This window comes from Phoxinus phoxinus, assembly GCF_949152265.1.
Source record: "Phoxinus phoxinus genome assembly, chromosome: 20".
NCBI classification, from domain to species: domain Eukaryota; kingdom Metazoa; phylum Chordata; class Actinopteri; order Cypriniformes; family Leuciscidae; genus Phoxinus; species Phoxinus phoxinus.
Window position 1 is genome coordinate 20,186,784 of NC_136895.1, and position 23,419 is coordinate 20,210,202.

Genomic DNA, 23,419 nt, shown 5'->3' on the forward strand with positions numbered 1-23,419 from the left:
TATAAATAAAGTGTCCAATAGAAGTAGGCAAAAGTGGCTGCAGTATGCGTTCGAAGGCTATATTCAAGACATACGGTGAAACGCAAGGAACAACAAGGCATCCAAATAGAGGCAAAAGCATAATGGTCACAGTCAAAAAATGAACCACCGCATATCCTAAAGGGAAAAAAACGGACACCCCCCTGCCCCCTCCAACCTCAAACGTGTATCTGTGTTACAAATGCCCCAGGCACAACGTTTAACCATATTTTTGATAACTAAGACGGTAATAGCCTGCCGAGACCAAAAATATGAGACGCCGGTGTTAAAGTCAATGGAGCGCTGTGAAAAAGTGTCGGACATCTGTGGCCGGGAGCTCGTTCTTGGCTGCGCTGTAATTGGTCAATCTACATTCTAGGGTGTGGCTTAGCCAAAGGCGAATTGATGGCACCAGAATGCTGTGGAACGACAACAAGCCAAGCCAGTGGAGGGAGTGTAATGCTCTGGGCAATGTTCTGCTGAGAAACCCAAAACAATGTTGTAGACCAGGTACACCCCTTCGTGCTCTTTGATAACAATCTTTTATTTGAAAGTCACGTGTCTAGTATCTGTAAAACCGCTTTCTTCCATCTTAAAAATATATCTAAATTACGTCATATGCTCTCAATGAATAATGCAGAACAATTAGTTCATGCGTTCATGACCTCAAGGCTAGATTATTGTAATGCTCTACTGGGTGGTTGCCCTGCACGCTTAATAAACAAACTACAGCTGGTCCAAAACGCAGCAGCTCGAGTTCTTACCAGAACCAGGAAGTATGACCATATTAGCCCAGTTCTGTCAACACTGCATTAACTGCCTATTAAACATCGTATAAATTTTAAAATATTGCTGATCACTTACAAAGCACTAAATGGTTTAGCTCCGCAGTACTTGAGGGAGCTCTTAACGCATTATAGTCCTTCACGTCTACTGCGATCTCAAAATTCCGGCCAGTAAATCATACCTAGAATATCAAAATCGACTGCTGGCGGTAGATCCTTTTCCTATTTAGCACCAAAACTTTGGAACAGTCTTCCTAACATTGTCCGGGAAGCAGACACACTCTGTCAGTTCAAATATAGACTAAAAACACATCTCTTCGGCCTAGCATACACATAACACATTATAGACTTCTATAATTCAATGTTAGGCTGCATAGTTTAGAACAGCCGGGACCGGGAACACTTCCCGTAAATCCTGATGTACTTGGTACATCATAAGAAGGATGGCGTCTACGCTAATATTAGTCTCTCTGCCTATCCCGAGGTTTACCGCTGTCCACCGGAACCAGGCCGTATCCAGATCTGATGACGGACCAGCGCCAGGACACGACGACGCCGCTGAACTGAAGTGTCAACCAGTCTCTTTTCCTCTCCACTCCGACTTCAACCAACCGGAACTGGACAAACACTCTGATTCATTCTGACTTCTGACCTGTAATGCTCCTGAATCATAATCATACACTGTTCGCTCGTTGGCCAGAGGAGAACTGGCCCCCGACTGAGCCTGGGTTCTCCCAAGGTTTTTTTCTCCATTCTGTCACCTGATGGAGTTTTGGTTCCTTGCCACTGTTGCCTTGCCTTCTGGCTTGCTTAGTTGGGGACATTTAATATTCAAAAATATTATAGATCTGCCTTAAGGTGGACGATGATGCAATTGTTTTTTTTTATTTTATTATTTTAATGTTATCACTGTGAAGCTGCTTTGATACAATCTGTATTGTAAAAAGCGCTAGGCCTATATAAATAAAGGTGACTTGACTTGACAATGGTCAAGTTGCCTCTTTCAGCAGGATAATGCACCCAAAGTTCAGGATGGTTTGAGGAACATGATGAAGAGTTAAAACCTAAGTCAAACCTAACAGAAAATTGTATCTCAGCACACATTTATATGGCCACCTGGAGTAGCCTAATCATTTTAGAATTAAAGTGATTGATGAGGCAGTTTAGAATACAAAAATATTAAATATTAAATTTATAGTGCGCAGTAGCCTACTCTAAAAAGAAATGGTTCTATTTAGAAGTAGAAATGGCGCTTCATTGAATTTAAAATTCACGCTTCTGTCTCGAAGCTTTGTCTCCTTATAACACAGCTGACTTATTGTTATTGACAATTTCATTAGCATTAACAAGGAAATAAAGGGAGACTAATTTTTAAAAACCGGAGGAAATTCAATTTAACAGGGCTTTCTGAACCGACGGCTGACGAAGCCGGTCAGTGCTACACAGCAGTGTTTTAACTCCCTCAGCCTGGAGGCTTTAGAGACGCTGTTCCTTCACAGGAGGCGATGCTTAACTGAGGTAAATATTATCCATTTTGCTTCTAGTATCAGTATTTAACACAAGGCCAGGGCTACTCTAACCAATAGAAATATTAACTGCAATACTAAATATTTCAGTAAAAGTATTTCAAAAATGTAAAAACTTAACTTACCTGAGACGGGAAGAATTGACTCCTCAGTTTGAAAAATTAACTGTCACTTGTCTCGAGGTTCATGGCATGCCATGCATTTCGCCTTTGGCTAAGCCACACCCTAGAATGTAGATTGACCAATCACAGCGCAGACAAGAACGAGCTCCCACAGAGGTCCGACACTTTTTCACAGCGCTGAGCGCTCCATTGACTTTTGATCATAAATTAATTTTAATTGTGTATATTTTGTAAAATATACGCAATCTTAAATCTACCCCCAGAGTCATCCTTCTTGTCTTCCCTCTGTAGCCTACTTGAAAATGTGGTCGATCTATAGTGACTGAAAAGACTTTAACATGATTCCTTGTTTATTTTACTTGAGTTATTATATTATGCTACTTAGACCCAATCATGTCTCAACATTCCTAGAAACCAGGTTTAATTGCAATAAATAAAGTAGTATTTGGGTGTAATAAAACTTTTAAAAAAAACTGTAATGTAGTTAAAACTGGGTGGAAATACTGCCTTGGTGGCACTTTTTTTCGGTCCTCCAAAACTAGGGTCCTGGAAATGCATTCCTGGGACTGCGGTTCTCTGACTCGGTAGGTGGCGCTGTCACAAAAAACTAGGGTCCTAGAAATGCGGCCCTGAAAGTGCGGCCTCTGGGAGTGCAGGCAGCTAATATTGGGCTGCTAACACACGTGAGCTCTTGATACCCCGCCCTCTGCAGCAGCTCATTTGCATTTAAAGGGCCAGGCAAAAAACGGTGCGTTTTTGCAAATCCTCAAAAAGTGACAACTTTAACATGCTATATAAAAATATCTGTGGGGTATTTTGTGCTAAAATTTCACACACACACAGTCACACTCTGGGGACATCAGAGATTTATTTTATATCTTGTGAAAATGGCATTTTACCACCCCTTTAATGTTCCCTTCGATAAATTAAAACCATCACAATATGGTATACAAAATAAAGAAAACGCCTTATTATAATTTTTTTTTCACATAATGATTTGTCAAGAAGGCAAACCATAATGTATTAGGAAATAAGTTTAATGCTAATACAAACGTGCGTAAAGAAAGCTCAAGTCATACATTTACTAGATATTAATATTTGTTGACACTTGTTTTTGACTACAGCGGCATTCTCATGGGTCTTGACTCAAAAAGCTTTGTGAATGTGTTGTGTAGGCCTATATTTATTGTGTAATCTTTAGTTTACACTTCATAAAACAATAAAACTTTATAAAACCATTTTAATAAAAAAGGTTCTTTGCTCTCCAAGGGTTCTACATAGAACCATTTTTTTTTGGTAAAAGGTATTGGCCAAGTACGGGTAGAACCTCGAGGAACCCTTTTTTAAAAAGAGTGTATGTATTATAAGCACTATATCTTCCATTTCTGTATTCAATGGTGTCTCTGCAATCTGACGCATTTCAGCAGTAACGTGTCCCGGTCCAGCACTAATCTGAGAAGGATGGACGACCCAAATGAATATGATTAAAATAAAACAATGGCAACATGTGGTGCGCTGCCCAGAATGCAGAGGAGGGTGCAAAATCCCAGCACAAGAGTACAACATAAAGAAGATTTAAATAGAGACAGAAAAAGGGGGAGACAGAAAGGGAGAGAAACTTTTTGAAGATGTCAAATTTTGAAAGTGGGCTTCACACTCTGCAAAAAATCGAGCATCCTTCAGGGCAGAGTTGTCCTTATACAAGACAGATTTGAAGGCAAAAAAAAGATGGATTTGAAAGCACAGGAAGGACAAGATCAAAGAGGAGAACAATAGAATGAGGATAGAAATATTTCTGCTGAGGGTAGTTTTAATTATCCCGTTTTTCTTTAAAAGAATAGAATAGGATAGGATAGGATGCCAGCTAACAAAAATATGTTCTAAGAACAATTTGCTAATTTCCTCGTTAAGTTATGAAAGTATTATTTCTGAATGTTCTGTGACATCCAGTTTTTAAATGTCTTAAAAATGTTTGTTTCTTTGTGAACGTTAAGGGAAAATTCCATTTCATCATTTTGCAAATATTATAGAAACGTTACTTTTGATGTTTAATGCTTTAATGTTTTCAGAACATTCTGGAACAAGTAAATACACACACACACACACACACACACACACACACACACACACACACACACACACACACACACACACACACACACATATATATATATATATATATATATATATATATATATATATATATATATATAATTATCATTATTTTATATATATTTGTTTATTTTACGTTAAATTAACTAACACATTTCAAAAAAACATTCCATGAACCATGTATAAATTATGTTTTTGGATAACTTTTTAGGAACATTATTAAAGACCATATAACACATTCTGTAAATGTTACTGGAAGAACTCTTATTCATAACTTTGAGAAAACCTTGCCATTGCCAAAACATTAGCTAACGTTCTGAGAACACAAGTTTACAGTTACAAAAATGATCAGAAATTGTCCGAGGGCAGGGCTCCGATCTCTGAATTTTGGCCCGAACCCAGATCTCTGGTTAAGATGGTAACCAGGCGAGTGTGAGGAGACGATGTTGTGGTGGGATGCAGAAAACTGTCATACCTGAGTATATATAGCCTAGGCCTCATCTCTTGCTGATTGGTTGGAGAATTTAAACATGTTTCATAAAGATGGTTAGACAGGGTGGTTAGTGTTAAATTATTGTCCCAATAAGTGAAATTGCCCTCAAATTGCTGCATATGTTGTCTCTGTCTCTCCAATGGCCTACACAGACACAGAGGAGATGCTGTTCTTACTGAATGCACTAGCATAGCATATTTTCTAAATATATATTACACTAGCTACTTAAATGTGTATCCCCCCCCCTCCCCCAATGAACAGTCATCAGAAAATAGCTCACAAACACCCACACTAGACATGGCTCATCCCAAATAGCGATGTGAATATAAAGAATAGGGCATGTTAAAACAGATAAAAAAGACTATGAAAATGGCAAAATGCAAAGACTTATGTAAAATGCTTTGAAATTAATCTCTAAAACGCATTAGTGACTTCAACAGTGTCTTTTTCAATCCACCCGCAGCAAAAACGCATTTCTACAGCTGTGGCTTTAACTCTCTCCTTCCAGTGCATGCATCCCTTGCCTACACACGTTCCTCTGAATCAACCGTCTACTAAATCTAATGAAAGCGTCATGCCGGGGAACTCTGCGGGTGATCTTTTTGAAATGCGTCAAAGCGCCGTTATCTGACATTTCCAGAGTCTGAGGAAATTCGAAGAAATGCGGGATAGAAAACTTTACGATGTAGCCTATTTTCTCAAGAAAAGATAAAGTTTTCGAATGATTAGGAGGAGAGGGAAAGTCAATGCGGAACGATCCAGCTGTGTTCGTGGGTAATTGCAGCGAGGGTTTCTGTCAACACCGATCCATTTATCAGTATATTAGCCTACATCAGGTTGCATAGCCTATTATTAAAAGATTTCAGTGGGGCGACTTGCCGGGATTCCTGCCAGGAATTTCTTGCTCGCGGAATCTTTTGAGGGGCGCGTCGCGCAATTCAAATTTGGCGCCTTTAGCTAGCTATGTTTATTTAGCCGCCAAAACGTCGTTTTAAACAAAACAATACAGTTTTGTCCATATATTTTTTATGTAACCTATTATAATGATAAAAATAATAATAATTAAAAGCCATTCGAAGCTAATTGTGTTTTGTCCATTTCCTGACGGAATTTATGTAGGCTACTTTAGCGGTTGCACTCGGTGTCTGTTAATTGCTCTGAATATGTCAAATAAACAGGTGCTTATGTTTTTTTCTGTGTAGCGTGCAATAATAATTCTAAACGACTTCTAAATAATTCTAAAGGGCTCCAGTGGCTATAGCTGTTAACTTAGCGAACGTTCTGTTTGCAATCGTCTATTTAGCGCAGGCTGACTAACAAAAAGTAATAAACATGATATAGGCTATCTACTTATATGTTTGCTGGTGTGCACTGTGTAGTGCGACAAGGAGCCTTACGTAGTAGGCTACGTACTATTTCAATAACTTAATTTTTCTAAAAATATCTATTTAGTTATTTAGTAGCCTAATTTTTATTTATTTTTATTTTTTCAATATAGGTTAAACACATAGGATGGGGAAAAACTGCTGCATGCAGTAAAAAAATATTAATTTAAACATTTAACACTGTCATTTCAAGGGGAGTTCCACCCCACCAGTGGTTGCGCAGAGGTGCATCCTCTCTTGTTTTTCTGAAGGAGTATTTCTGCTGTGGGTGGTGGTATTCAGTTCACTTCGCTTTCAGCAGATGCTGAGTTCATTCTCCAGTGCAAATATGGAGCTGGGTAAAATCACTGGAGATGCAGAATCGGCGCACATTGGGCTTTGTGCACAGAGAAACCACTGAACACATCATCTGAGGACATAGTCAATTTATATTTAGTGTTTGAAACGCTGTGAAGCCTTTCATAATGTGGATTATAGTACTGTGGATATGTGTCCAAGTTTTGCTTGGTACTTCAGTCGAAGCACAGGTAAGATAAACAAACAATGTGTTGCTTTTATACACCCTCATCTCACATCACATCACCTTCATGATTTATTTGAATTTAACGCCTTTAAAAAAATATATAATACAATATAGTTCAACGTTGAATGTAATAGCTTAGATCTGAATGTTTTTCTTCTTATCATGTTTATTGTGAAAGTTTGAATCTTTAATCTTTAATTGCTACCTTTCCATCTCGACTTTTAACTATGTAATTTAACATATTATGTAATTCAGTTAATATCTTTGACTTAAATCAACCAGTTAATTTTGATTGTACAGAATAAATCATTTTAGGTTGTTGCCTGACAAACATTGAGAAGTCATATATGTAAAGTCAGATGATGTGAATGGTATTTTTCTGGAAATATGACATAATTGTATGCAACATTGCAGTGAATTATTGGATTTTGTTGACAGATGACAACAGATTTATATTGTAACTGCAAGCAAACAAGCATGCAAAATGTCTTCTGATGATTTTCATGAGGTTTTGCATTTATGTATAAAGCTTAAAGGTCTGTTGGTGGATTTAAAACTCCATGACATATCTGATTGGAGGTCTAATCAAATCCAAGGTACTTAAGTCAAACCCTTAGACAATCAATTTCTCTTGGTTTTTGTCTCCGGGCAGCATTTGGACCCTGATGTAGGCTTAACAGCTCAGGAACAAGTTCTCCTGCTGTATGACTTCAAATTGCAGTGCCTTCAGAACATCTCAGAACACAACCCCGCTGGTAAGACTCCGCTTGGAACCTTTTTTTTCCACATCATTTTGATGTTCGGTGGTAGCTGAGAGGACAGATGATTTGCATAACTGATATGAAAATATGCAGTGGCGTAACTTTGTTTTGTGGGTAGGACATGAGTGTGTTTGAGATGCTATCCGAATCAACAACTGTAGAAAAAAAATAACATTACAATGTCCAGAAATCAATTTCAATTGTACATTGAGAACTCATGTTTAATGTGATAGTTATTCTCACACACAGATCTGCAGTTAGCATTTGGATTCCCGCGTGGTCTGGTTGGTAGAACTTTTGTTAAGCGTGTCAGAGATTCCGGGTTCTAATCTGTCCTCGTATATATATATTTTTTTTTTCAAAGATATTCATTAATGATTGTATATCAAGAGGAGAGACACGTTTGTGTGCACTTTGATTTCAATGGAACGATTAGAGAGTCTCTGCGACGGCATGAGATTGGCGCGCTCATCTGTGTGAAGACTGTGCACAAGCCAAAAGACACCGTTCCGCCTTTGATAACATTGGCATTTCGAAAAACAACACATTCCAGAGCCAGATCGCCTCTTCTTTTACACAAATGCACATCAGCTGGATATCTTCCATTTGCATTAGGTACATCTGTGCAGCGATATTGTTTTAAAGAAGTGGTGGGGACAATATCGACCCTGGCAAAAAAGTGGTGGGGACATTTAACACCCGTCTCTCCCGCAAATTACGCATATCCAAATATGGGAGGATTGAGATAAAAGGGATTCTAAAGCGCATTTATGTCATTTGTTCATTAGTTTAAAAGATTTTTACATGTGAATTCACATCTGACGCCTAATCCATTGGACAGAATGTGACATCTGAATCTGTTTAGAGGACTTATCTGTCTAAATCTGCAGCCAGAGAGATCCAAGATCCGTTTCAACAGAAGAAGGTCTTTGGTTGGTTCATGTGGTTTTTGAGCTTGGATCTCTCTTGCTCCTGTCCAAATGCCTTTGGTCTCTCTGCTTTGATTTTTTATTTAGACACTGAATTATCTCACAATCAAATAACCGTATATCTGGCCCCTCATGTAAGCATGCATGATATCGTTTTTGTATTCAATCTGATGCAGATTCAAGGATATCGATTGCTTTTCAGTCCCTTTTCAAGTTAGCCTCGTTCGATTATAACATGTAAATGAAACTAATTATGCGAATGACATAAAGGTCACACTTTTTCAGCCTAAATGCAAATACACGTAATGTTTTCAAAGAGCTGGACTGGTAACCAAAAGGTCGTGGGTTTGAATCCCAAAATGGATGCACGCCTTAGCAAGAATTAAACAATTGAGACAAATGTCATTAAAAAAATTGCTAGTAAGTTTCCAAACAAATGATAAGATTGAATGAAATGTGAATTAAATTGAAATGGTGTCTTCTTGTAAAATCGTATTTTAAAGGGGTCCTATTCCAACGCTATCTCACGACCAATTCGTACGAATTTGTACGAGTGATTAAAAGGTAGCTAATTCGTACAAATTCATACGACCTCACTGAAACGAATTTGTGCGATTTGTCTAAACCCACGCGATGGGTAGGTTTAGGGGCGGGGTCCGGGGTACGTCATTCGTACGAATTCATACGAATTTGGCAAATCGTAAAATATGTAAGATTTAGCAAAAAACGTACAAATTCGTACGAGTGAGGCCGTAATGAATTGGTACGAATTAGCCACCTCGTAAAATTCGTCCGAATTAGCCGTGAGATCGGGTTGATTATTCTCATATACAAGTACAAGAATACATTTAATCATTCAATCACTTAATGTTCAAAAAACTCTTTCTTTTACTTATAATAGACATTGTTACAGCACTTTTCTTAACCCTCTGTCTGAACGCTGTTTTTGTTGGAAATGTTAAATCTCTTATCATGAGCGGCGAGTATCGAATGACATCCAGAGGCGCTACTGTAGTTTGAGCCCTAGTCCGATAATGACAGTCAAAAAGAACAAGCTGATCAACCCGGACCACCTTCACAAGATTTGGGCAGTACTTTTCACAGTGGTAATTCTTTATTTTATATCTCTCTCACATTTCAGATGTGGTATAACTCATTTAAAACACCTGGTAGCACTGAACCGCTTAGAAAGCAGTCGTTAAAAAAAACCCGGCGAGAACAAAACTAAAGGTTGTGGTTGTACTGCTGAAGAATAGTGTTAAAACACATTTTAACTTATTTCACATTTCCTTAGTTCGCACGCCTTAGGAAGGCAGAAAAGGGGTGGTTTAAATTTGGGATGGAATAAACAGCGTCTCTTGGACATGTCCACAACACACTTCTAATGCAACTCAACCAGGCCTCAGCCATTTTTTGTGTGTGGGAATCATTTTAATGAGGATTATTGTGACGTGTTCATCCTGGAAGAGAACTCAAGTCTACAATCGAGGCATTTCAGGGAGTTCAGAAACTGCGCACTGATATCGAGAATAACTCCCTTAGGAGTGACTGTGTGCTTTGTAACTTTGCAGACCTTTTCAACAGCAACATAAACAAGCATAATAGGACACTTTTAATTTTTTACAGTGTAATGCACAGCGGCCTCACACCATACCATAGCATACCATACCATACCAAGCTTTATAGTCTTTTAAAGGCATTAAATGTGCTGAAACTTTCAAAGGGCAATTGCTTTCGGCTGTGCCACAGCTACACAAAAGCCCACAGAACCGATGAAAAACACTGCACTAGTGCACATCCATTACAATGCTCCTGAAATCTGAGGGGAATTTGTGATGTCACAGATTAATGGTGTAGTGCGGCTTATGAGTCACCCTGCTGTTTACGGAAGCTGACGCACATTTGTTTTTTCTTCCAATTTTTTTTTTTCATTTAATTGTGTTGGTCCTACCATCATCCATGTGCTAGCGGACCAGGCATAAGATTGTCAAAGGTTCCTGGTTACCCGTGTAATTCTGTATTAGGTTGCTGGGGCAGGTGCGATTTAAGAATGCGAGAGATTATTTGTGCGCATGTGAATCATCACAGAGAAGGGCAGAACAAGAAAATATTCACTGAACTGTGAGCCAGAGTCTCTTGTGAATGTAGACACTTCCATTCAGCGGCACAAGATTATACATGATCTGAGCTTGAATGTTGCCATATCCTGCAGTTTATCCATCAAAATCTTCTCATCAGCCAATAATCTCACACATTTGAAAATATTCATCTGTGTGAGACATGACATGTCATGTCTGACACAGATGAATATTTTCAAATCCAACAGGCAAAAATGGTGTATTATATTAGATTTTGCTATTAGTGAATGCAACGATGCCAATGTGTTTGTGTAAAAATGTAGGTAAGGCCCCGATATACTTCAAAACAAAGTTTGTTTCGGTAGTTTGAAACAGCTTGCAAAAGCGAACTTTCCAGAAAAGTCCACTCTGATTGGTAAACTCCTTCGAACTACCATTGGTCAGTGGTGATTACGTAATAGATGGGTGTGGCTCAGAGGCTCCGCCTTCTTGGACGTGGAAATCTTCTCAATCTCCAGTTAATTTCTTCTGTTCAGGCTGTCGAGGTTGGTCGTCCGCAAATAAAAGCATGAACACACTGGAAATCCACTATATTGTCGAAAATTAAGTTAAGTGTCGAAAGCGACATGAACTTGAACTTGAAGAACTTGAACAATATATCCACATTGTTATGATCAGATGCTTTCTTAACAATTGTTTTCTCACCGCTGTCATTTTTGTTGTTTATTTTGTTGTTGAAAGGAAAGCGTCAGCACAAATTTACAAATTCATCTAAACGCCGCTCTCAGCAGTGTGGGTGGTGTCGGGATGTTACCGTATGTACTAAAAACGGAAACGCGTACATACGTCAAAATTGCCAAAATGCAAGCGGCCCCCTTCAAACTAGGCCCCCTTCAAGCGGATCCGCGAAAACGACTAAAAACGGTGTATTCTGCTGCCAGGCCAGTAGTTGGCGATGTCACTAACGAAACTCTACTCGTAGACTGAAGACATAATAAGCATGACATCACCGTTTTCAGGGAGGCGATAACGCTATCGTTTTCAAAAACTTGCACTCCGAAAGTTTTTAGGACCCCAAAACGCTGTTGTGTAAATAAGCAGGCTAAAACGCATAAAAAGTTTTAGTTGGAAACGGTGTTGTGTAAATTGCTCCTCACACTAAAGAAAGAGAAACATAACATAACTGTGACAATGTAGTTTTACCCCTAAGCAAAGAATGAAAAATAACTTTGTTGTGGAAAACTCACAACCTTAAAATTAAAACCGCTTTTATACAACAGTTCAATAAACAATAATTTAATGTGTACTAAATTACGCTTTTAGACACATTACTGTCAGCTTCTTTGTCTATTTTTACTTTCTAACGAACTCTTCGATCTTTAAGATAACTATTTTTGGTAACACTTATAAGATTTCATTTGTTAACTAATATTAACTAATAAGTACTTATATGTAAGTTAGTACATAAGTATGTATTAACTAACATGAACTAACAATGAGCAAGATATTTTTTACAGTATTTATTACTAATCTTTGTTATTGTTAGTTAATAAAAATACAGTCTTAGTTCATGTATACCTAAAGTAGTTAACCAATGTTAACGGATGAAACCTTGTTGTAAAGTGTTACCCTATTTTTCCATAAAACACTTCCATTTTCTCAGACAATACGAGCTGTTGAAACCGTCCATTCAACAAAATCCAGCAAATTCTACAAAAGAGTTTTTAGGGATACTGATACTGATACTGATGTATCCTTCAAAAAAATACAATTGAAGGGCGCAAAAGGAAGGCTGACTTCCAAGGATCCTTCAAAATGAGACGGTCTTTGACGGCGCTTGGTGATGTGGCAGCCTAGATATGCAGCCTATAGGACGCAGCCTTTGAAAGGTGAGCGCCCATTATAAAGCCTGCAGAAAGAGTCAGACAAGAGATATCAAGCAGTGAAAATATGCAATGCTGCTGTACTATTACAGCTCTGTCGTCTTGGAACTCCACTCAGCCAATCAAATTCTTGGACCGGAATTTTCCTGCCACATAAGCCGTATATATCTTTCCAAATGCACTAATCCTTAACCCAATTACAAAGCCCTCTGCAGATATTACATATGTTTAATCTCTAGGGCATAACCTATAAAACTTTTGCCTATATGTTTGCAATTATTTTCCTTTTGGACATTTGTGATTTTTTTCAAATGCATGGTGAACATGAAAGCTAAACAAAAAAGGTTTCCTTTTGTTTGACAACATGGGCTAATATTGGTAATTAGTGGTAATTAGAGTGTAGCCTTTGTCATTTGCATCAAGTTGCCAAGCGCCCTCGCTGAACTTCCATTTGCCATGGCAACTATCAGCATTCTCAGAATATTCAAAATACTGAAACTCTAAATAAAATCTGTGGGCTTTGATATACTGTGTATATACAGTATATATATATATATGCACAGTATATAAAAAAAATCCTTCATGTCGTCTTTCAGACTTGGACACACACAAACACACACACACACACACACACACACACACACATATATATATATATATATATATATATATATATATATATATATATATATATATATATATGCACAGTATGTCAAAGGATCCTTCATGTCGCATACATGCACACATACATACACATATATATATATATATATATATATATATATATATATATATATATATATATGCACAGTATATCAAAGGATCCTTCATGTCTCTTTCAGACTTCAGACTTGGACATATATTATATATATATATGACCAAGTCTGAAACACGACATGGTGCCTGTGACATCTCAACCCAGTCTACAAATAGATGTTACTTACAGCACAGACAAAGCTGTTAATGCTCTTTCTTTTAGCCTTTATCACCAGACCACCGGGTTGAATTGAACTGTGCTGATTCATTCCCTCTGAATAAAGTTTCTAAATAGCATCAGGCTCTTGTAGCGCCGCGGACACTCTCCTCTCCCCCTTCAGGGAATTGACCAGTTTGGAGTGACGCTTCCATACTGGGACCTTGCCCTTTTCCCCAAACTGTTCTGCGGAGGATGGATCAATGTTTGACGGAATACTTGCACTCAGACTGAAGACTGACAAAAGCGTTGAATCAATGAGCCGCGAGGAAAGATGAAGTGTGTGCTGTGAGGCTATTCCTTTCATTTAAAAAAAAAATCATGTTACAAAGATTTCACTTCTCAAATATATAATATGCTATTCTTAAAAGTAATAATTCTTCTTCCTTTTCCAGAAATCAATCTGTTTTCAAACGCAGAGCAGCACGATATATTTTATTAATGATGTATCTTTTGTAGTACAGTAAGTTGTTGTCATATCTGAAAATGTGTGAAAATTGATGTTGTGATAACTGTCGGAAAGTCTCACTTTGACCCTCTTTCCGTCTGTTACTAAAGAAACTATAATTACTTAAGACATTCCTCGATGGACTCTCAACAGTTTTAATTAGGTTTTATATTAGGCTAGTTTTGAGTGAGTAATGAAACATGCAGAATGAATTTCTTCCCTTCACCATGCACAATGTCATCTATGGCTGGGGTATTGATGGATTACCAACTTGATTTGGAGGGAATCATTTAGCAGGGAGTCTAAATTCAGCACAAGACCTGTCAGAAGTATAATTTGTTCGTGAATCAGACTTCACTGGTCGCATTGTTTGTTTTTGCGTTCAGCTCGTGAGCACAGTTCAATGGAACAATTCTTTTTGCCATTATATCACAGTATGTATCACTATCAACTTTGTCTCAGATTCCCCTAACATTTCTTCAGATTACAGAGAATTGGAACATGAGATATTGTTTGCAATGACTATATAGCGCCAAACATGTCCAATTATTAGCCTACTCGGGAGAAGTTTATGAGAAATGATTCTCTCTGACTGCAGACAAATCTGAGCAAACATTGTTGGGATATTGTCTGAGATTCGCATGATGTGGGACGCAGAATCTGGGGTTGAGAACAAAGAACGGTTACATTTTACTTCGATAGTCCACTTTAGACATTCTACTAACTATCTGTAACTTTTCAACTACATGTCAACTAACTTTCATTAGAGTATTAGTAGACTGTCAGTAGACTGTTAGGTTAGGGTTAGGTGTTAGGGTTCGGGTTAGGAGAATAAGTTGACTTGTAGTTGCCAAGTTACTTACAGTATAGTCAGTAGAATGTCTGTTGGGGGACCAACAAAATAAAGTGTTAGCAAATATTAAGCAGAAGGTCTGTTAATACTCTAATTACAGTTAGTTGACATGTTGCTGCAAAGTTACTTATAGTTAGTAGAATGTCTAAAGTGGACTATCGATATAAAGTGTAACCCAAAGAACTGCAACTTATGTTGTACTGGAAATGATGGATCTTTACGCACTTTAGAGTGGTTGTTTGGTGAGATTGCATTTCTATAAATTGTGATTATGGTTTCCACATTGTGTACGCAGATGAGGTCTGTTGTCCTGGATGGGACGGATTGGTTTGCTGGCCTCAAGGTTCCCCAGGAACCGTAACCAAAGTCCCGTGTCCCGGCTATGTGTACGACTTCAACCACAAAGGTACATGGCAGCAAAACGTCTTTTAGAACATTTAACCGGTTTCTTCAACAAGATCTAACAATATCTTGCCAAATTGTTCCGTGTCTTCGTTTTCTTAGGATTTGCATACCGTCAGTGCGATATGAATGGGTCATGGGTATCGGTGGAGAACAGAACTTGGGTCAATTATTCAGACTGTCTGCGGTTCTTGGCTCCAGGCGTTGAAAAGGACAAAGTAAGTCCAATTAAACAGGCTGGAAGAGGTTGTGGTGTCTTTTTGACAAGTTTCAAATTCATTCAAGAGTCACTTTTTGATTATAATGCTCCAATGAGATGTAGTTAGGTTTGTGTCTTCAAACACAAAGTCGTATTGCAAGCCATAAAGCTGCTTGTACAGATGTCATACAAATGCCACTAGTTTTATTAAAGGATTAGTTCACTTTCAAATAAAACTTTCCTGATAATTTACTCACCCCTACGTCATCCAAGATGTCCATGTCTTTCTTTCTTCAGTCGAAAAGAAATTAAGGTTTTTGAAAAAAACATTCCAGGATTTTTCTCCATGTAATGGACTTCAATTGCAACCAACTGTTAGAAGGTTAGCTTAGCGATCGGCCATTTTCTAAAAAAATAAAAAATTACATACTTTTTAACCACAAATGCCCGTCTTCAGTGGTGGACGAAGTACACATTCCATGTACTTGAGTTAAAGTAAAGATACTCAAGGTAAAATATTACTCAAGTAAAAGTAAAAGTGCTGCCTTTAAACATTCACTTGAGTAAAAGTACAAAAGTATTTGCCTTCAAATGTACTTAAGTACCCAAGTACTATGATTTTTTTATGGCTATAATGTCCTATTATAATTTTTGTCACAAGACTCTTGCTTAACTCAAGTCTACGTGAAGACTCTAATGTCACTCTTGGCACACCAATCTATTAATAAAATGACATTAATTAGTCATATATATATATATATATGACTAATTAATGTCATTTTATTAATAGATTGGTGTGCCAATATTGAAAATATTTTTTGTGCATTTAATTTTGGAGGGAAGGGGACTGTTCCATAAGGTTTAATACATTTACAGTATTTACTGTATATTTTTCTTGAGCGTCTATGGTCATAATTATTAACATCCTAATGTTATGATACAGTCACATAAACCTGCACAACGCCATTAAATACACACACACACACACACACACACACACACACACACACACACACACACACACACACACACACACATACATATACATATAGGCCTACATATACATATTCTACGTTATGGAAGCAGCCAATTTCCCTCCAAAATTAAACACAAAAACATATTAATGCAGTGTTTCTGCTACTCCCCAGAAAAAAAAATGCTATTATATGAAGTAATTTAAGTGTCAACGTAAAACGCAATGTACATTATGCGTCAATATTGACTGATATTTGCTGCAATAATAGCTGCTGCTCTCTGCCCCACTTAAAATCATTGGCAACGCGATTTGTTTGGAACTATTGAGACTACACGAATCATGTCACTGCGCGGCGGCGAGATCACTGTGTCGCAACCGTATGGTCGCAATCTGGTTCGCGCTTAGTAGATACCGCCAAGGCAAGTTCAAATCAAAGCGCGCGCTGTATTGTGATTGTTGGCTCGTTTGACCAGTTAAGTTTTTATCCACTATATAAAAAGGAACGACTGATTTTGAAAATGTAATAGAGTAAAAAGTAAGATATTTGACTTTGAAATGTAGTGGAGTTAAAGTAAAAGTCTTCCCAAATTTAAATACTTCAGTAAAGTACAGATACGCAAAAAAACTACTTAAGTACAGTAACGAATTACATTTACTTTGTTACTGTCCACCACTGCCCGTCTTGTACCATCTCTGAGATGCGCCACGCATTACGTCATCACGTTGGAAAGGTCACGCGTGACATCGTTAAATATCCAGGATATACACACGTAAGGACCATTTTAAACAATAAACTGACACAAATATAAATATGTGTCATTCAACATACAATAACTTTGAACGGTCTTCCTACTCCAAAATTGTAAATACTGGGTCGGTACTTCCAACTAAGTCACGCGTGACCTTTCCAACGTGATGACATAACGTGTGGCGCATCTCAGAGCTGGTACAAGATGGCATTTGTGGCTAAAAAGTATATAATTATTATTATTATTTTTGAAAATGACAGATCGCTTCGCTAGATAAGACCCTTATTTCTCGGCTGGGTTCGCGTCGAACCTTTGAAGCTGCACTGAGCATGACATTTGGACCTTCAAACCATTGGTTGCAATTGAAGTCCATTATATGGAGAAAAATCCTGGAATGTTTTCCTCAAAACCCTTAATTTCTTTTCGACTGAAGAAAGAAAGACACGGACATCTTGGATGACATGGGGGTGAGTAAATTATCAAGAAATTTCTATTTGAAAGTGAACTACTCCTTTAAGTCAAAAGTCTTAGGAAATGTTTAAGGATGTCTAGCAAAAATCAAGTTTCGTTGATTGATGGCTCGAGTGTTTCTGTGTTTCCAGAGGGACTTTTTCGAGCGGCTGCACATCATGTACACAGTCGGCTACGCTGTGTCCTTCAGCTCACTGCTAGTCGCCATTTTCATTATTGGATACTTTCGGTAATTGAACTTCAGTCACATTTTCATACCAAGCAGACTTTTGTCCCACCAGGCAAGTTAAAGAAACATTGATTACTCCATGTATTTATTATGAAGTTGCACAGCAAGCAAGTACAAGTGTGAGTGGCTGCTGTTGAGGGATTCAAGCGGGACGATACAGACAATCTCAGGTCTTCTTCTTTAAAGACCTTCAGAAATTAAATTAGCTGAAGAGTTCCCCAGTGAGTTTCTGCTATAACTGAACAACTTGTGCTCAGCTTTTTCAATTTGAAAGGCTCCAGTGAAGGGTTTTATTAAGTCCACATTTATCAGCTATAGGCACAATAAAAATTATTTGAACAAAACATTATATTATATGAATTATTATTGTTTTACTAAAAGTAAAAGTTAAAACCATAACATTTTCATTACTTGAAATAAAATAAACATTAACTGAAATATGATAAAATATAACTTATTTTCAAAAAGTTGCCAAGGCAGCATTTCACATTTTTTAGTTTTAAGTTGAAATAACTTAAATAACTAAACTATAAACTAAAAATAAAAAACCTAAAATATTAACAAAAATCTGTGAGACTATAACTGATAAAAAAACTGATATGAAGGTCAACGCAAAACTGTCTTTTAAAAATTGAGCCATGCATCCATCGTTTATTAGCTACTTTTCAAATGTCTTTGATGCTTTTATTTCTATAGACATTTGACTTTCAATCTTATAACATTAAAATCCTTCATAAAAATCTAACTTTTGCAATTGATAATATAAAATATTCAATATTCAATATTTATTGTGTCAAAATTTGAAATAAATTTCTAAAAATATATACTTTTGTGAGTTTTTTTTCCGCCATAACAAACAATTTCGATTTTTTCTTTTTTTTTAGTTAGTTAGTGTCATGGTGGGTAGTGGAAAATGGAAGAGGACTCAAATGCGGAGTGAAATGAAGATTTAATAAAGATAAAACAAGAAACAAACAAACCAACAAAGGAAAACAGAACTTAATCCAACACGGACAGGGCAGGGCAGGGCAGGGCAGGGCAGGACAGGCACAGACACACGTAACATGTACAACGAACCAGCACAGGACAGCAAACACAGGAAGACTAAATAGGGAGGCAAACAAGGAGGGTAACGAGCAGGACAGGTGGGACAACTAAACCAATAATCAGATAACAAGGGGGAGGGACCAGACAATGACAAGAGCACATGGCTCCAAAATAACAAAACACCCATGTGCATCACCAGACAGGACAGACATGTGACATTACCCCCTCCCTACGGAGCGGCTACCAGACGCTCCATAAGACCAGGGCGGGACGGGAGGGACAGACCAGGGTGGGACGGGAGGGACAGACCAGGGCGGGACGGGAGGGACAGACCAGGGCGGGACGGGAGGGACAGACCAGGGCGGGACGGGAGGGACAGACCAGGGCGGGACGGGAGGGACAGACCAGGGCGGGACGGAAGGGACAGGCGAAGCGGACAGTTCATCAGGCGGCCAGGGCGGTGAAGACCCCTCGGGCGGCCAGGGCGGTGAAGACCCCTCGGGCGGCCAGGGCGGTGAAGACCCCTCGGGCGGCCAGGGCGGTGAAGACCCCTCGGGCGGCCAGGGCGGCGAAGACGACAGTCCATCTGCCGGCCAGGGCGGAGATGACAGTCCATCTGGCGGCCAGGGCGGAGACGAACAGGGTGAAGATGACCACTCGGGCAGCCATGGCGGTGAAGACCAAAGCGGAACAGGAACAGACCCTTGCTCAGGAACAGTCACAGACACCACCGGCTCAGGAACTGGAACAGACACCACCGGCTCAGGAACAACAACAGCAACCGGCTCAGGAACAGCAAAAGACGCCGGCTCAGGAACAGCAACAGACACCACCGGCTCAGGAACTGCAACAGGCACCACCGGCTCAGGAACTGCAACAGGCACCACCGGCTCAGGAACTGCAACAGGCACCACCGGCTCAGGAACTGCAACAGGCACCACCGGCTCAGGAACTGCAACAGGCACCACCGGCTCAGGAACTGCAACAGGCACCACCGGCTCAGGAACTGCAACAGGCACCACCGGCTCAGGAACTGCAACAGACACCACCGGCTCAGGAACTGCAACAGATACCACCGGCTCAGGAACTGCAACAGACACCACCGGCTCAGACACCGGCTCAGGAACCAGGGCGAGTAAATGGGACGGTCCCGGCAGGGCGAGCAGCTCGGGCGGGGCCGGCAGGGCGAGCAGCTCGGGCGGGGCCGGCAGGGCGAGCAGCTCGGGCGGCGCGGCAGGGATGGCAGTTACCTCCGGGCTGGTCTCTGGGTTAGAACCCACCAGACGACCCGATGAAGAGGCTCCTCTCCTTCTCCTCCTCCGTCTCCGGACCACCGAAATCGGAACAGCAGACACTGGCTCCGACTCAGGAACAGCAGACACTGGCTCCGACTCAGGAACAGCAGACACTGGCTCCGACTCAGGAACAGCAGACACTGGCTCCGACTCAGGAACAGCAGACACTGGCTCCGACTCAGGAACAGCAGACACTGGCTCCGACTCAGGAACAGCAGACACTGGCTCCGACTCAGGAACAGCAGACACTGGCTCCGACTCAGGAACAGCAGACACTGGCTCCGACTCAGGAACAGCAGACACTGGCTCCGACTCAGGAACAGCAGACACTGGCTCCGACTCAGGAACAGCAGACACTGGCTCCGACTCAGGAACAGCAGACACTGGCTCCGACTCAGGAACAGCAGACACTGGCTCCGACTCAGGAACAGCAGACACTGGCTCCGACTCAGGAACAGCAGACACTGGCTCCGACTCAGGAACAGCAGACACTGGCATGTCTGGGATCCGAGCCAGATGCTCCAAATAGTCCATCATTGCCTGGGCGGCCCCACAAATGGTCATCTCTAAATCTGTCTCACACTGGGCAGACGGGACGTGAACGGTCTCTGACTGGGCAGACTGAACGTGCACGGTCTCTGACTGGGCAGACGGAACACGAACGGTCTCTGACTGGTCAGACGGGACACGCACGGTCTCTGACTGGGCAGACGGGACACGAACGATCTCTGACTGGGCAGACGAAACGTGCACGGTCTCTGACTGGGCAGACGGGACACGAACGATCTCTGACTGGGCCGGCGCAGATCTCCTCCTCCTCCGTCCTCCCCGACGGACTCCTGAAGACTCGAGGCTGGCCGAAACCACCAATGACGTCCCAACGCTGGACGGATCCAGTGACGAGGAATTACTCTCCAAATTCCTCTGGGCGCACATCGAAAAATATCTGAATAGGGAGATCCCCTTCTCCCTCTCCGCCGGACAAAGTTCGCTCCGCTGAATCCACATGTGGCTGGTTCGTTCTGTCACGGTGGGTAGTGGAAAATGGAAGAGGACTCAAATGCGGAGTGAAATGAAGATTTAATAAAGATAAAACAAGAAACAAACAAACCAACAGAGGAAAACAGAACTTAATCCAACACGGACAGGGCAGGGCAGGGCAGGGCAGGGCAGGGCAGGGCAGGGCAGGGCAGGCACAGACACACGTAACATGTACAACGAACCAGCACAGGACAGCAAACACAGGAAGACTAAATAGGGAGGCAAACAAGGAGGGTAACGAGCAGGACAGGTGGGACAACTAAACCAATAATCAGATAACAAGGGGGAGGGACCAGACAATGACAAGAGCACATGGCCCCAAAATAACAAAACACCCATGTGCATCACCAGACAAGACAGACATGTGACAGTTAGTTAGTTAGTTAGTTAATTCGTTAATATGGTTATAATCATATCAATGAAGAGCTTGAGCTGAAATGTGAGACATGCATTGTGTAAATAAAACAAATAAAAAATCAAGGTAAATATCATTTTGATTTTGTATTAGTTGTAATTTCCTATCACACTGTAATTTTGTTCAATTATGTAAAAAGTGAGTGTTTTTAAGATAAAAAAAAATTATAGCTATGAAATGACATTTCTTCATGCTGGTTTAGGAGGGCAAATACGAAGCCTCTAAACAAGGACATGGTTAAGGAAAAAAATGGGAAGATGGGAAGAAAAATTATTTGTCAATGCTTTTTGCGTTCTCTCGCAAATGTTTTGTGTGTCCCCGAGAAACTTTGCATTTGCTCGCAAAGAACACAAAAGTTTTGCGAGTGAACCCAAAGTTTCTCAGAAAAACGCAAATATTTTGCCAGCGCAAATCATAGTTTCTCGGGGGAACGCAAAACATTTCCGAGAGACCGCCACCACCATGTCCCTTTAGCGGCTTTGTAAAAGGACAAAAATGACAAGATTTTCTGTGATAAACATACGTTTTCTCTCTTTTTGTCTCCCAGGCGTCTGCACTGCACCAGAAACTACATTCACATGCATTTATTTGTGTCTTTCATGCTGCGTGCGGTCAGCATTTTTGTAAAAGATAGAGTGGTGTACGCTAATGGTGTACTACAGGAGTACGACACCATGCTAATGGACAACATCAGCACCGTCTCCATTTCCCATCTTGACAAGACTCAGTATGTGAGTGCAATAAGGTTGATGAACCAGGCCAAGTTTAATTATGTTTTTGTTGAGATGAGTTGAACTAGTTTTGGCAACAATGACTTTAATTAACTTGAGTTAACACAACTTAAATTAACTTGTCTCTGCATTGAAGTTGGTTGAGTGCTATTTGGCCATTCAGTCATGCATGCTCTGTAATAAATTACTCTATTGAAACTGCATTAGAGACTGATGCTGCCTTTAAGTGTTTCTGGAATTTTCAAGAATTAGGTCAGAAGTCGTAATTACGAAGTGAATTTAAATTGAATGAGCACATTCCTTTCTCCAATTCAATCCAACATAAATGTAGGAGGCTTTCAAGAATAATGCTGCAAAATAAAGAACAGATGATGTATTAAGTGTTGAATTAATGCTGCATCTCTGCTTTTTACTATTCCCGAGCAGCCACTGGGAAAGATGGGAAATGTAGTTCATAGGCAAATGTAAATGTAGTCCAACAAGCCTGTTGCCTCATAAACGCAGCTAAATTAGCATTTTTTTGGTGAATTGTATTGATATTTTTATCAACAGCATGCAAAATGCTAACTATTTGTACAAACAATTTATAATATATAAATTATTTCATATTAAATTTAACTTAACTTTTTTCAAAATAGTAGTATGAAAGTATATACTTTTTTCTAAAAAAGTTTTAGAACATTGTTAATGTTGTACTATGTAACTATTTTCATATTTTCAGCAACAGTATATTTGAATTAAAAAAGTTTTTTGAAAATCGTTGATGAAATCGAAAAACATTTAATCAACTAAAATTTTTCGTCAGTAGTTCTGTTGGCAAGATTAAGACTAAATGCCACATTTACCATTTTTATGCAAATTTCCGCAGGCGAAATCCACTCATTTTATTAGAAATCACAAAAAAGTGAATTTTGCGTGAGGGCGAAATATTTCCCCAAAGTTTCGTGCTCCATACTGTACATCGTTAATTATTTT

General features: G+C 39.7%; 1 protein-coding gene across 1 annotated transcript in view; it reads left to right on the forward strand.

The window, feature by feature from the left end:
* Nucleotides 1-6,626: 6,626 nt before the first annotated feature.
* pth2rb (parathyroid hormone 2 receptor b) overlaps nt 6,627-23,419 on the forward strand; it is a 37,742-nt gene continuing 20,949 nt past the window's right edge. The window contains exons 1-6 of the mRNA XM_079593307.1: nt 6,627-6,968; nt 7,617-7,719; nt 15,185-15,295; nt 15,394-15,509; nt 17,818-17,915; nt 22,261-22,444. Coding sequence (XP_079449433.1) covers nt 6,906-6,968; nt 7,617-7,719; nt 15,185-15,295; nt 15,394-15,509; nt 17,818-17,915; nt 22,261-22,444 — 675 coding nt within the window. The 5' untranslated portion in view covers nt 6,627-6,905. The remainder of the gene's footprint in view (nt 6,969-7,616; nt 7,720-15,184; nt 15,296-15,393; nt 15,510-17,817; nt 17,916-22,260; nt 22,445-23,419) is intronic.